We start from the raw sequence: 16,320 nt of genomic DNA, 5'->3' as shown, positions 1-16,320 counted from the left end.
TTATGCTTGCCTTGTTATGAATAGTTTTTTTTCTTGTCAATAAGTGTCACATTGGGTTTCTGTGAGAACAGTCCAATTTCTAATTATGTAAATATCAGTCTCTTAAAAATGTGCTGTTTTTTTCTTACAACAGCAAGGAGATACTGAATTGATCTCATTATTGATGTATTATTATTTTAATATATATTTAAAGTTTGAAGTATCTCACAAGGTGTCCCTCAGGGCAGTAGTTCCCAATCTTTTTTTTTGCCTGACACCCCTACTTGGAAAAATAAGGCCCCTCTCCACATTCAATGATATTATCGCTCATATAAGTTTGCAGTTTGTATGTAGAAAAAAAAGGTAAGTTTGTTTGTTACTAAGCACATTCGCCAAAGCAGCAAGAAGTTTGCTGGTTTGAGGCTCAGCTGGGTCAGTTGGCATTTCTGAGTTTGCATGTTCTCCCCATGTTTGTGTGGGTTTCCTCCGGGTGCTCCGGTTTCCCCTACATCCCAAAGACATGTGGTACAGGTGAATTGAATAAGCCAAATTGTCCATAGTGTATGAGTGTGAACAGAAGAGTGTATGTAAGGTGTTTCCCTGTTTTGGGTTGCGGCTGGAAGAGGATCTGCTGCGTAAAACATATGCTGGATAAGTTGGCAGTTCATTACGCTGTGGTGACCCAGGATTAATAAAGGGACTTAGCCGAAAAGAAAATGAATGAATGAATGATAGAATAAATATATATGAGCAAAAAAGTTCAAACAAAAATTCAAAGAGAAAGTAAATGTTAACATTTATATTGAAACACCTCTTTATGTTTTGCAGAACAACTGACCACATAGTTAAGGGACCAGAAAATAATCAATCTGTAAACAATGTTTTGTACTCAAAATAAGGTAAACAAACATGCGTCATGGATGTGACAAAAACAAGTCAGTGAGTTTTACAGCATACTTTGTAGAAATTCTGTGAATTAAACTGCACAACACGAAAGAAACAATGATAATTAAAAGGATAAGAGTTGGCTCTCTATACAATATAGAGGGCCAATATTTATTTTATTTAATATTTTCACATTTATGAGGAAAAAGTGTCGTTACGTATGTGGCATCTCTCCGTTATGGATGTGACGGATGTGAAATTGCCACTTGTGTGACTTTTGTCAGTTAAATAGAATAGTTTGAAAACATTGACAGATGCATTTTTGAGTATTTCTAAAGTGCTTTAAAATACTTGCTTGCCCAAAAATCCTCAAAAATGGTTTCCGTATTTTGTTTTTTTGAGGATGTTTATGGTACATTTTTGCAACCCTGCTGTATATGGAGTATGATGAAGCCCTCAGATTTGATCCAAAATATCTTACTTTGTGTATACCAAAGATGAACATAGGTGTGTGTGTGTGTGGTGGGGGGGGGGGGGGGGGGGGGGTGGTCAAATAATGGTGAGTAACTGATTTTTAATTTTTTGTGTGTGTGTGTGTTTGAAATAGCCCTTTAACTGTTAATTTAATATAATTTAAGCAGAAATGGCAAAAGTACACACATCCTTTACTCAAGTAGAAGTACAAATACTCTCTACACTTTTGTACTCAAATAAAAAAGTAGTACAGCCTGAAATATGTACCTGTTTTATTTTAACTACTGTTAAAGTTTTTTTTTTTTTTTTTTTTTTTTGCGGTATTAGATTGAAAGATCAGAGAAGTACAGTACACCGTGGTCAGAAGTAGACAAAAGACTTTAACCCCATATGCCAAATCCGAACGGAAATGTGTCTCGTTTACCTGTGATCTGGTCAACCAAAACGCATCCTAGCCTATTACCCAGTATAAACGTGACATTAGTTATGTTTACATCACTGATTCTCTGTCTCATCCACGTTCCCAATTCTTGCCGTTACCATGATAAGCTTAATAAACAAGCCTACTTATGGTGTGTGATCAGATGTTAAAAAAACAACAACTAAATGACAAGAAATAGATTGATTAAATCAAAAAGGCGTTCAAATCGGGCGATGACAAGAAAAAATATATATCGCACCACAAAACATTAATATGAAAGTAACGAGCACAATTTAAAAATGTAAGAAGTAGAAAGTACAGATATTTGTGTAAAAATATAAGGAGTAAAAGTAAAAAGTTGTCAGAAAAATAAGTAGTGGAGTAAAGTACTGATACCAGAAAAATCTACTTAAGTAACGAAGTATTTGTACATCGTTACTTCCCATCTCTGAATTTAAGTTGAACGAACTTGAAAAGCTACTTTCACACACAAGCAGTTGCAGATCTGAGAACAGAAGTGACAAGTGTGAAATTCTCTTATCTCTCAGTCGCCACTGAGAAACTATTACTGTTTAACTGTATTACTATATAATGTAATAGTATACAACATTATAAGGGTGTGTGTCCACACATATTTTTTGCCTGTTTTCAATGAAAGCACTGCATTTGAATTAGAAAGCCAGCAGCATGGGCATGACAATGTGCTGTTTGCCTTTTGTTTCTTAAATCCACTGGCAGTTGAAAAATATCGAACTCAATGCTAAAGAAGAGCTTTCAAGTGCTCAGCGGAGCATTTTTGTAAGAGCGCAATCGTTTTTGGTTGCTTCGGTGGACACATGTCCTGTCAGTTGTGACCTGTCACAGTAACGTGACCTGTTTCCATGAACAGTGTGCATAGAGGGATGAAATCAACATGTTGACAGGCAGGTAGGAAAGCCTATCGTAATGTTCAGACCGGCATTTAAATCAATATAATTACTAAAAAAGATTATACAGTGGATTTACAAAATGTTGGTAAGGTAAGTGGTTGCAAGGGTTGCATGATGGCGCAGTCGGTAGCAATGTCGCCTTACAGCAAGAAGGTCGCTGGTTCGAGTCCCTGCTGGGACAGTTGGCATTTCTGTGTGGAGTTTGCATGTTCTCCCTGTGTTCGGATGGGTTTTCTCTATGTCCTCCGGTTTCCCCCTCAAGTCCAAAGACATGCAGTATAGGTGATTTGGGTAATCTAAATTGTCCGTAGTGTATGTGCAGATGTCCTGGTGTATAGATCCTCCAGGTTAGGGGTTGGGGGTGGGGCGTTGGGCTAACGACCCACCTCGTAAAATGTTGTGAAATGGTGCGACTAAATATCAACTTGGATATAAACGGCCCTGAGAGTAAGTAAGTGGTTGAAAAAATGTATATGGGCTGAATTTACACAGACAAAATTACATTTAGTAATGTTCAACTTAATCTGTTGTTTAAATTCAACCTTTATAATTGTTTGCAACCACTTCCCTTAAAGAAAAAACAACAACAATAATAATTGTGAATCCAATTAATCTTTTTTATTTTTTATTTTAGAAGTGTAGATGTTCCGAAGCTTTCATATTGAAAATATTTTGAATATTGTGCATTAGACGTGGGCAATTATTTTTCCATTTCCAATATACCATCAAAATGCCTCCCTATGGTGAGATTTACTCTTATCATGATAATAATAAAAATAATAAATCATACAATCGATCAATGCCACAGCAATGTGTGTTTGATACAGTTTTGCCTGCGTTTAGTTTCTTAAAATCGGATGAGTGCATGAAATAATTTCTTTTTGTGACCAGATGTGCTTTCAGAATGAGATTTTTTTTTAGGATCCAAGGCAGGCTGTCAATTAGCATCACATTATAAGTGTTATTCACGTTAAAATACCCAGGATGACTTGAATAACATGAATACTGCCAGAATTGTTTGATCCGTTTTTCTATTTCTTGCTTATTTTTCTTTATTTGATAGTTGCTGTTTTTACTTCTGTAATGCAAATTTGCAGTTTTAACATACAAGGGCATCCTCTGGAACAGGGGTTCTTAAACTTTTCAGCCCGCGACCCCTGAAATAACAACACCAGTGACTCGCGACCCCCTCTATCCTCGGAGGTGGTTATAAGTATACAAATATTGCACACAATGGTGTACATACACCTATAGAAATTATATAAACAAGCTTATTGACGAAACTAAAAAAGTGCAACAGTCTATTTTTTTTTAGAATCATTAATCATTTGTTTATTTAAAATATACCTCACTTAATGAGAGTAGGGAGCACAATGTTTATAGCACGAGACTATTCTTGGTTTAGTTTTGAAGACTTGGAGCCACTTGGAGATCGTCCTCCTTGTTCAGTCGTGGCCTTTTTTTTATGTATGCGAGTGCCATAAAGGTGTCAAAGTTTAACATTGTACCGTAAAATCAATCTGCTGCAACTAACGCTATTGCTGTGATGTTAATCTAGCTTAATAACCCCAGGGGTCACAATCCAATGGAAAGAAAATTGAAAGGCTGATGACTGGGGCCAGACGGAATCTGCAAAGGTTTTTTGCTATTTCTGCTGAGAATTTTGGTAAAAACCTGCAGATTTCAGTGGAATTATTTTGGGAGTATCATAAAAAAACCTAAAACCTAAAACTAAAACCTTAATATATTAAATAAAAAATTTAATCTTTTTAACTTTTATTAAATGTTTAAAATGCAAATCCAATTAGATTCACTTTATTTGGTAAACAAAGCAAGTCTCTCATTTAATATATCTACTAAAAGTCTGCTATATGACTAAATGTAAATGTAAAAGATAGAAAATATTATTTTCAAACTGCATTTTACATAAATCATATATTAGTCAATAATATTACTGAAATTAATTAAAAAACTGAATAAATATAGATGTACACACATTTACTAAAGTAAATATACAGAAACAATGATGGGCTAAAAATCTGCGAAATTCTGCCCATACACATTCCGTGTGGGCCTACTGATGACTTTTTTTTGACTACTGATGTTTTTTTAAATGTAACTATTAAATATTAAGTATATATCAAATATAAGTTGAAAAAATAATTAGCTCTAGTTTTTATATTCTGCAGGTTATGGATAAAATATGATAGTTCTAATATTATAGTAAAAATATATGACATTTTTGAAAATCGCCAAGCAACAACCCATACACCCCCCCTCCCCCCTTCTGAAGGGCCCCGGCCCACAAAGGGACATCAGCGGGCTTGTGTCATATTTCAAAAAATCTAAGCATTAAGAAAATGATCATGTTGCCTTATTTCATTTAATCCCCTTGCTATTATCTAAGTCTGAACGATCTTTTATTTTGAAAAGTCTTTTATTTTGAAAAATGACCATATTCCCTCGCTTACGTCTTGGTCACTTGAAAGCTCAAATTTAACCCACTAGCAGCAAAATGCGTAGGAAACACGTCTTTGGAAAGTTACTTTGCTAAAAGGGGCCCAGTGAACGACCCATAAACTGCCAAGGAATGGAATCGCAATCCATTTGTCAAAAAAGCAGGTGAATGCACCATGTCTGTGCAAGAAAATCAACTGATCGAGATCACATATGACGGCGGCCGTTCGCATATCGCGTATTTCTAGAGTTTACACAAGTTTGTTGTTTGTGGAAAGGGATGGAAATTCACAAATGGAAGTGCGCGTCTTGCCTGTACAAGTGGAGTGACGCGCTCATGCCAGTAAATCCCGCGAACGCACCGCGAAAATCACGTGACAAGAATTGACCGATCAGCTTCAGCTTGTATGGAATATTCACATTTCGGTAAGACATTAAGACAAATTCAACAACACGCAAACACTGCTGTAATTTTCTCCATGGATAAAACTTGTATCAGAGTGACAGCAATGTTTTGTCAGCTTGTCATCTTCTGAAAAAACTTTAATGGTCACCTAGCAACCCCCTTGTCTGAGGTCTGTGAATAAACGGTTGAGGATCACTGCCCTCGCTCACCAAAAATGGACAAACTTTTAAGTTAATCCGTCCTCCACAAAAAAAGACATGCAAGTATTAAATTATAATAGCCTGTATTATTTTTCCCTTACAACTTACACCAGTGTGAATACTGATATTTTTGTTATTGAATTTTAAATAGGGCCACTTTAAAGGCCAAAGGCTAATGTTTGTTTCAGTTACAAATGGCCTGCTTATGTTTTGCTTTTATATTTAACATTAGGCTTTTATATTTGCATATATAACGTTACATCGTTTGTTTGAAAACAACATTTTCTTTTGTCATCATTACTGCAAACCTATATGAGCGATAATATCATTAAATGTGGAGGGGGCCCTAAGTTACAATATTTTCCAGGGGAAAAGACTGTCAGGCAAAACAAGGTTGGGAACTAACTTACACTGCTCTAGAATCCTGTAAGAGTGGTTTGTGATGTATGTTCTTGTGATATTTTTATTTATTTATTTAGTTTGTTAAAAAAAAAATAGGATTAAATAGTTTTTCTTTAAATATTCCAGACTATTTGTCTTTCAGTGAATACATACCAATTATCATCATTAGCCATGTAACCGTTTCATTATTAGTGTTATTAGATTATTAAGTCAGATGCAAGTCATTTATTACATGAAGAAAAGATTGACACAGCGTCTACCGCAGCAAATTCCGTTTTTACTGTTGATGTTTGGCGCCAGTTAATCAGGACGATGTTGTTCTCTTTGACTCGCTGGATGGAAATGCTCTCTTTTATGCGATATTCCAGTTTTCCGCATAAATTAAATTCACATAGTTGGATGAAAACATAGCTATTGATATCATTATTGAAATACATACCAGAAAATATTGTGATGTATATTAAAATCTATATTGGCCATACCTATTGTGCATGTGCTCTATATGAAATGCTCAATACTTTACAGAGTAAGACTGCACCTGCCATCTGTCTGCTTTCACTGTAGCAAAAAGCAGCATTAATATTCCCCTAAACGTCTCCCCTCAGCTTCAGCATGAATAGGAGAATGGTAGAGATTGTTTTTGGGGTGAACTATTCCTTTAAATGGCAATAGAAAGCGTCCCTGCTTTATGTTTGCGGTTCCAGCTGCACGAGCCGTCGTGTTGTTTTAGTAGAAAGCCTGCAGATGTTGTTATTGGCAGTGTAGCAGCATTATGTGACAGCTGCATAAACCTTTTAGGCCTATTTTATGTGCAAACTGCTTGGATTCGTCGCTCGATCCGGCCATCAAGCAGAAGCGTGCATATATCTGACAGCTCCCATTGTTTGTACAGCATCAGGCATAATTTTCATTGCGTCTTCAATTTTTCTCCTGTTTTATATCCCTAAGTGGATTTTAGCAAGCCAATAACACAATTACTGTCTGCATTGTGATTTCCTGAAATGAGGTTTATAGCGCAAGTACATAAAACTTCAACAACCGTCCATTAATCAGCCCCTAATACGAGAGACCTGCAGGAAAGTGAAACTTGTGCGATATCTAGATTAAACGTCTGCTTGAGGATGCTACCCCCACTTTGGTCGGTTGCCAGATCTGATGATACCGATGTCATTAAAATGCCATCATAGTTACTTCGCTACCTCTGCGCTATGTTGTCATCCATCATCTTGACTGCGAGGGTTGGCGTAATTTAAATCTGCAAATAGCCGCCCCACAATTCTGCCCGCAAGGATTGTATACAGTATTTCGAGGCATTCTGTCAATTAATCAAACCTGTCTATTTACCAAAACGACTTGTTCTTTCCTGCTTACGGCGTCAACGGAAGCCTTTTATCTCTCAGATTTAATTTCCTGATGTTTCGTATTATTACACTAACTGGTATCCGTGAGCCGAGAGTTCATTTAGAGGCCTGGTAATATGTGCCGTGCTGCTTCAGATAATAAAAGTTTTTTGGGAGGAGGTATTTTTAGAGTCCAAATGCTAATAGCGCTCCTCGTTGACGAGAATACCTGGTTTGTTGTACTCGGAGGCAGATTAAAAGCCTTCAAGGATCATTTTCCATTTTAACAATAAGTGTTTATTCCCCGATGGTATTCGTGCATCTGTAACTAATCCTGCCCAAACATTTACACTGTAATTGGAAAATCAAATGCTATCTGTAGTGTCAGCAAAGTCAATTTGAACTTTTCAGTTTGGCTTCTCATTCGTGACTGCCGCTGTTATTTCTTGGTGAGAGGCTAATCAGAAGCATCTTATTAATATGCATCAAAGAGCCATGGCGTAATTTTTGTAATTAGGCCAGAAGAGACGTGTTTATGCTTAGGGTTTTTTTTTTTTATTATTATTTTCCTTTTTTTCCCCCTTCCCTGCGTTAGCTTTGGAGATATTCTCTCTCATTACAGTGTATGGCTGCTCTCAAATTCTTCACATGTAAATCTTGACTGCCACCTCAGGTTATTGCTGGGAAAAAAAGCTATTAAAAGACAAGGTGACATTGTGATGGTTTGACAAGGAGTGTGTTTGGTTTTACCCGAGTTTTTATACTAGAGTCTGTGCACATAGATGCTCTATGTCTCTCTAGATTTGTATGTTTGCTTCAGTACACTGTTGTCTGCTCCATTTAACTTATTTTGCCCTAATCGAATTCAGTTTGCGGAATTATGCAGATGCTGCTCTCAAATCAGATTAGAAAATGCAAAAAGCTGAAAACTCTTATTTTGGCACTGTTGTAGACAGATTTTGCAAGAAATGGTCAATATAGGATGACCAGATGCCCTGTCCCTTGCTCCATCTGTTCTCGAAAATGTTCTTTTTTTTTACTTTAATTATTACATTTCCTTTAGTTTGCATTCCAAACAGCTGCAAACTGAAATATTCCCAGAATATATACTGAAGTGGCACTACTGTTCAACTGTTTTAGAGATTGAAAATAAATTAGTTAATTAATAGCCCATATAGGTATTGTTATTTAACTTAAACTAAAACCATAAAAACTATTAACTGAAAATGAATAATTGAATGAGCAATCAGTATTAACTGACATAAAATTTCATTTTACAATGCAGGGCTCAACAATAAGGACTGCCCGGTGGCCCAGGGCCAGCGTGAGAGACGCTTGGGACAATAGACAGGATCATTACTGGCCCGATTGGGACAGTGCTGCCTTGTCACTAACATTTAATTTGTCTGCGACTATTTGTCAATTGCGTGCATTTTAAGTTTGTGCTTTTAAGTCTTTAAACACCACCTTGTCTGTGATGTCGTAAATTCCATATTGCTTTAAGGTTCCTCTTATCTGATTTGATGTTTTGGGCATGCAATTTTTGTCCATAACCTGGTAACAACCAGTACAGAGAAGAAACAGCAACATGGCGGCAACATCAAAATATAAGGCTAAAAGAAAATGTCTGTTTCTAATGTCTTGGAAGCAGACATTTACTTGTGAACAACGTGACAAAAAAATTAAGACATGTTTTGCACAGTTTGCCGTCAGTTTGAAAAGTCAGCCCACCTTTTGTTAAATAATTTCGAACTGTAACAAAACACCTCCACATTTTCCATACTAGTCTTTTTGTTTGCATAACACTTTAATTTTTTTTTTTTAAGTATTAAAATTGTAGATTCACAGACTTTATTTTCGACACATTATTTTAAATATGCTGCTAAAATATAGCTATTAACTTCCTTTTTTTTTTTTTTTTGGTGGGCCCAGTGAAAATTTTGGCAGGGCAAGTAAAAATCTGAACCACTGGCCCGATCAGACTAGTACAAAAAATCCTTAAAGTTGAACCCTGCAATCAGAGAAATAAATGACATTAAAATACATAAAGTATAAGCTGATTTTTTTTTTATTTTCCCTCATCTTTATCCCTGATTTATCAGTGGTTGCCACAACAGATTGAACCACCAACTACTCTGGCATTTATTTTACAAAGCAGATGCCCTTTTTAGTCGCAATCCAATACTGGGAAAATAACCTGATCCTCATTCATTCATTCATAAATTTTCTTTTCGGCTTAGTCCCTTTATTAATCTGGGGTTGCCACAGCGGAATGAACTGCCAACTTATCCAGCATATATTTTTTACTCAGCGGATGCCCTTCCAGCCGGAACCCATATCTGGGAAACATTCATACAGTCATTCACACTCATACACTATTGACAGTTTAGCCTACCCAATTCACCTATACTGCATGTCTTTGGACTATGGTAGAAACCGCAGCACCCAGAGGAAACCCATGCAAATGCAGGGAGAACATGCAAACTCCACACAGTAACGTCAACTGACCCAGCCGAGGCTAGAACCAGTGACTTTTTTGCTGTGAGGCGACAGTACTACCTACTGCGCCACTGCGTCGCCTAAGCTGATCTTACAATGCTTAATTATTCATTGTAAATATATAACAGAAATTGTATAGACCTAGGGTGCCTAAACCTTTTCTTATAAAGCGCCAAAATCAAAGCTTGATTTAGAGCTGTTGGCCAAAATTAAGACTCAATCCCAATTCTACCCCCTAGCTCTTTTTTTCCTTACCCTCTGTCCCAATTATTTTTAGCTTGAAGGCATAGGGCTAAGGGGTAGATAGATAGCCCTTGAAACTGAGATTTCCAGGACCACACTTGAAACCAAGGGGTGAAAAATCTCCCAGAATACAAAAGCAGCAGGGCTGCACATGCACAAATTAATATTTTTTTGTCATTATTATGAATTTTTACAACAAACAAGCACATGTGTTAATACATACACAACGGTGTTCATGTTTTACTGTCATGCTTTAAGTTTAAAATAATATAAAATTTATGAAAAATAGTATGCATCAGTAAATGCAGTTAAAGTATTTTTTCTATTTATTTATAACTATTATAATATGCTTTAGAAAATTACACTTGGCAACTTTAATGTAATACAAAATGTAATACACTTGGGCCCAATCTCAATTTTATTTTTGTACCCTACCCCTTCCCCTTGGCCCTTGAAACAGAGTGTAAAGAGGAAGGACTTCAAATTTTACCTCTATGAAATGACAGCACTTAAACACCTGCACATGTCATCATATGTCATTATGATCTCTTATTTTATATGAGATCGACAATGGCAACTTCTGTAGTTATTCCAGTTGCATTATTTTTTTTTATTTATCTTCTGGAAATCACCAAGGCATATATTATGTTATCATAATGATATAATTTGGCAATAAGCTCATAACTGTACTGTGCATTTACACCGTGGCCATATTCATCTATGTAAACACACAAAAACAAATTAATTATACCAGATACTGTAAAAAGCTCATTCCCAGCCACTAGACTTTTCTGACAGGGTATTCAAGTGTTATCGAGTGTCAGATGTGAAAGTATGCTGTAGGACTATACAGGAGTTATTATTATGAGTTATTATTATTATGGATTAAATAGCAATATTTAGCAGGATTATATATATATGTATATGTATGTATATATATGTGTATATATAAACCCCATTTATAAAACAATGGAGTTCAGTGCCGAATACACAAGTCATGCTGAACCTGCCTTTGCCTTGATTTGCATGCTAATATCTTCTGCTTTTTCTCCCATTTGTTAAGTAAAATAAAAATAAAAAAAAATCTGATTTATTTACAACATTAAATTTAAATATTTAATTTCAGTTTACTTTTTTGTAGCTCAACAATAAACCAATCTAACAAAAGATTACATTAAAATAGAAATGAGATTCTCTGTTAAAGTCACTCCCTAAACTTTTACAATCATTTTGCCCCTGGTGGGCCAAATCAAAGTATACGGGGACCTAATTTGGGCATCTCTGGATTAGATAGATAATTGTTAAATGCATCTATATATTTGGTAAATGTCAGCGTATGGTAAATAATTTCTGTTAATACATTCCACATTTCGAAAGTGACAGTGTTTTTCAAAGCAGCTTTGTTCAGCTAATTATAAGATTGCTCTTTTCATCTATTCATATTTCCATCTTCCTCTTTTATTGAACATTTTCTGACATTTGAAGACATTGATTTTGACTTCACAGTATCTGCAGTTCTAAAGCAGATCTTAAGTTTTGATAATAATACGACTATGCGGGTGACATTTGACGTGTTTGAACTATTAACAGAATGCACAAAACTAAATAGAGAGCTGAGGTTGAATAGATAATTGGAAATTAGTTAATATAACAAGCGTCAAACTGAAAATATCTTTAAAGGGCTTTAGAAACGTTGGCTAATTTAAAATAAATCTACATATCAGTTTCCACATATAATGTGTTTTATGAATACACCAAATTTGATTTGATTTAACATTTTGCAGTTTTAGTAAATGTGCAATTTTAGTAAATGTGCTTATTAGCATGGACAAACAACGATAAATACATTTACTATAGTATTTATTCATTAATGTTAACCAGCCGTGGAAAAAGTATTGAAAAATCATACTTGGTTAAAAGTACTATTACTTGCCCAAAAATACAGTGCAAGTAGAGCATACGTAACTGTTTGAGTAAATACTAGACCTTTCAAAAGTATTTAGAGTAGTGAGTGGTGAGTATTAAACGTTAGCTAATTAAGGGTGTCACGATCCTCCAAATCCTCGATTCGATTACATTTTCGATTCTAAAGTCACGATTCGATTCGATTTTCGATTATGAATAATTAATTAATTAATGACCAATTAATTATTTGTAGCCTACCGTTTAAACTACCTGACCTGCATGGTCTTTGTTTTACCCATAAACAAATCATACAGTAAATGAATAAAGGCAAGATACACACATAATTACCACCTGTCAATCACTTTTTCTGCGGGACTCGTGAATAGGCAGTGATCTGTGTCATTATATTGGCATCGGTAAAAAAGACGCACAACCAACAGGAACCAGCCAACAGTATCTGAGGTGTGCGCTAAAATGACTTAGTACAAGTGAGTGAAAGATTGAAGCAGTCCTCTGACTGCCTGGACCTGCTCTCTCGAGCGCATGGCTTTGAATGCGTCTGTGTCTGTGTGGTCTCGTGATGTGCATTTTCAGAGGTAGAGAGGAAGGAGGGCTGCTCAGAAATGCTACACGCCACTGTGGATGTCAAATCATTGTCGTTCTAAAATGCCATTTAAAAACAAAGACAGTGTAAACAGGGCCTGAGTGTGTACTTTTCGCGAACGGATTTGCAACGGGGGCGGGCGGAGGATCGCGATGCCGCTGTTGTCTATCGGACGAACCGTTTGTAATACGTACATAGCAGAGCTTGCAAAAGTGTTTTTTTTTTGTCTACAACACGAACGTTGTCAACATAACTCACTGGAAATCCAAAATGCTTACACACCGGCGACTTCATTGAAAGAGGAGAGGGTTTAAGTTCTGTCGACGGGTCTCCTGCTTCTGCAGTTTAACAAGCACTTCAACAAGCATGTTTTTTTCCCGCTTGGCAAGCCAAGCTGATGTGACATGGGGGCGTGGCAGCATCGACGATTCTATTTTTTGATTCGATAATCGAAATTGAGCATAAATTAGCACCCCTTCAGCTAATGCATCAAAATGTAATTTGTGGATGTGTGCAGTGCCTAATTTGTAAGTTGTGAGGTCTCTGAATCGAGGTAACGAATCTGGCTTGTTACCAGAGCAAGGAGAGGTAGTGTAGAGCAGGGGGTGGTGGTGGAGGTGCAGGGCTGGTGTGGTCCAGGATGAAAATGATGAGAATTGGGAAGTTGTGGAAGAAAGTGAAGAGCGGGGCGGGACGGGGATAAGAGTGTAGAGGGGGATTGGTAAAATGAGGTGCCGGTCCGATTTCAGAGTTACTTGTTCCGGCACAAATTAATCTCTGGATGTGTGTAAACGTAACATTCTGTAGTGCATTTAGTTATTATCCAGCAGTCACATAAAACCTAGATTTATGTTGTGATGTCAGGTGACCAAAATTCAATGTCTAGCCAGTGTCTAAGGATGTCCAATAATGACGTTAATATTTTTATTTTTATTGATTTTAGATTGTGTAAAAAAGTGAACAAAATCCAACGTCGAGCCAACATTTTAAACCAACGTCATATTGAGGTCAAATACTGACATTTATTTGTCAGGTATGGCACACAAAATCAAACATCTGATAGACGTTGTGGTGGTAACATGCACACAACGTCAAGCTGTAACCTCATTAGACGTTGATATTTGGTTGATTTTAGGTTAGACGTTAGACACCAACGTCGCCCTGACGTTGGGTTCTGACTTCAACCCGATTTTCATTTTCAGACATGACGTCCCCATGATGTAAGGGTATAACGTCAATCTGACAGTATGTTGACATCTTGTGCCTGCTGGGTGTTTAAGGCTATTTCGGTTATCATACAGTAAACATCCATCATCTTCTCATCGGTGACATGCATCTAAACCAGGGGTCATCAAACTTGTTCCGGTTTGGGCCGGTGTCCTGCAGATTTTAGCTCCAACCCTAATCAAACACACCTGAACATGCTAATGAATTTCCTAAGCTGCGGTCACACAGGAGTTTTCTCCCCATAGACTTCCATACATACGCACACGAATGCGTCAGACCGGAAACGCAGGGTCATGCATTGAGTTTCGCAGTTTTATGCGGTGCAAAGTTTAAGCTTAGTGACCTGCGAAATCGCATCACTCGACTGCGTGAGACCAATCGAGGATCAAAACATGACCTCTCTGTACTAGGGATGCAACGATTATAGACTTTGGTTGTACGATTATAGTCTGAGAAATAATCACGGTTCACGGTTATCCCGATTAGTATGCATTCATTAATTTCAAGCCCCTCTAGTTTAGAAAAAAAGATGAAAAATTTTATTTTACAGTGTTATTTATTGCTGCTCAGTAACTTATTGATACAGCACAAAATAATAAAAAAAAAACAATAGTAAATTTCTCTCTTTATGCTTAAAAATAAGTGAATGTTTTTGACATTTAAATAGAAATTATTTTACACTGTAAATAAATGACAGAGAAATAAATAAATAAAAATAATAATAAATAATAATAATAAAAAACAGTATTTGTCTAATGCAGGGCTTGAAATTGCCAGTGCTCCCAACTTAAAAAAATTTACATTTCTCATTATCATTCTGACTTGAATGTGTGAGTTATCTGTTATAAAAAATCCTACTGTTACTTAATGAAAAATAAATCTGGTTTGCATAAAAAAATAAGCTTTGCAGTAAGAAATGTTTCTTTTGCACTGTTGTTTTATATGCTGGTCAATTTAATAAACAGAAAGAATGGACCAAAGAAAGGAAGAAAAGTCTCTCTCCTGCACCTCTTTAAAAGTTTTGGTTTGGTCATTGTAAATCCTCAGTCTCGTTATGCTCTGATCTTCATCTCTGTGTTTGTGAAAAAAGCCGGCGGGTCAGCCGACCCATATAAGCGGGGCAGAGCAGGATTCTCGCGATGACCACCAGCACAACTCTGTTGTCATGAGCTGTAGTTTCAGTTAAAACTTAGTAAAGGCGAGCTTCTCTGGCGATGATGTGTACAGTGTTAGGTTTTACATTTAGCGGACATTATCGGCGCCATTATTAATAACTTTAAGTGGGTTTGCAAGCCTGTGTACTTTTCATGTACTGCTTCTTCATCAGACTACAGCCACAAAAGCCCCCTGTTATCCCAATGAGGTGCACCTGAAAAGCATGAGTGCGCTATGTTGTGTGCGCATCACACCAGTGGAAATAACGAACTTGGACGAGCTTGCCTTAGTTAATAGCCTCAGTCATAGTTAATCTAGTGTGCATGGTTATTAGTCTTAGTGACAAACTAGCACACAGTTTAGTTGAAGCAGCTTTGCTCAGTGCAGAAACATGGTGTGAGTAGCCTTTACGATTAATTAACTGTGACAAATTAAATCGCGGTTCATAGTGAAGCCGGTTAATCATTGCATCCCTACTCTGGACAGAAATGTAAAACATGGAGCAATAGCTCGTTTTTTTTTTTCAATGTCTAATAATCTTGTTTAACCCCGCCCCTTTTCGCAGCGCCGTACAACAGAACTTCGGACACAAACTCTAGTGTGACCGCAGCTTTACATGGTATACTTGAAACATCCAGGCAGGTGTGTTGTTGAGGCAAGTTGGAGCTAAACCCTGCAGGGACACCGGCCCTCCAGTACTGAGATGGGTGACCACTGATCTAAACAGTATCTAGGTCAATGCATGTAAAGATTTTCGATGTCTTGAGGTAGTTCATTATGATGCGATTTACCTTCTATATGTGATTTGATTGGACATGAATCACAGGACTGAGGAACAAAATACAGTAGAGACTGTAGGTTGAGGGAAAGTAGTGGAGGACCAATACTGCACTAAAATGTATTGAAGGGAAAGTTAAAGTACACTTTTTTAAAACTACAGTACTTCGTAAATTACAATTCCTGAGAAAAAACTAATCAATCGCAGGAGTTTGAGTATTTGTAACTTGTTACTTTACACCACTGGTGTTGACATGTATAATAGTTCAACTCAACTCAATGAATTAGCTAAAGTTATCGAGCGTGAAATTGGATTGTAAGCATGCATCAGTAAAGGTTGTACTACATTTACAAGTATTATTGAGTATACTTTATATTCACTTATATTCATTCATTTTATATTCAGTATACTTTATT

General features: G+C 36.6%; 1 protein-coding gene across 50 annotated transcripts in view; it reads left to right on the top strand.

Moving 5' to 3' along the window:
- Window positions 1–16,320, top strand: part of si:ch211-51h4.2 — a 488,455-nt gene that overhangs the window by 544 nt on the left and 471,591 nt on the right. For 21 of the 50 annotated variants that reach the window (XR_012387016.1, XR_012387017.1, XR_012386996.1 and 18 more), the window contains exon 1: window positions 5,154–5,571. The exons of 10 other annotated variants lie outside the window; for them this stretch is intronic. Coding sequence is in view for 5 of the 40 variants with exons in the window: in XM_073916371.1 (XP_073772472.1) it covers window positions 5,553–5,571 (19 nt within the window). In the remaining 35 variants the exon portion in view is untranslated. Of the gene's footprint in view, window positions 1–5,153; window positions 5,815–16,320 lie in introns of those variants that run through there. 19 more of the 50 variants (XR_012387012.1, XR_012387011.1, XR_012387009.1 and 16 more) reach the window with 3 other exon arrangements.

This window comes from Danio rerio, chromosome 11 (genome assembly GCF_049306965.1).
Source record: "Danio rerio strain Tuebingen ecotype United States chromosome 11, GRCz12tu, whole genome shotgun sequence".
Lineage (NCBI taxonomy): Eukaryota > Metazoa > Chordata > Actinopteri > Cypriniformes > Danionidae > Danio > Danio rerio.
Note: the sequence above shows the minus strand (reverse complement) of the source record. Positions and strands in the feature narration are given on the sequence as shown.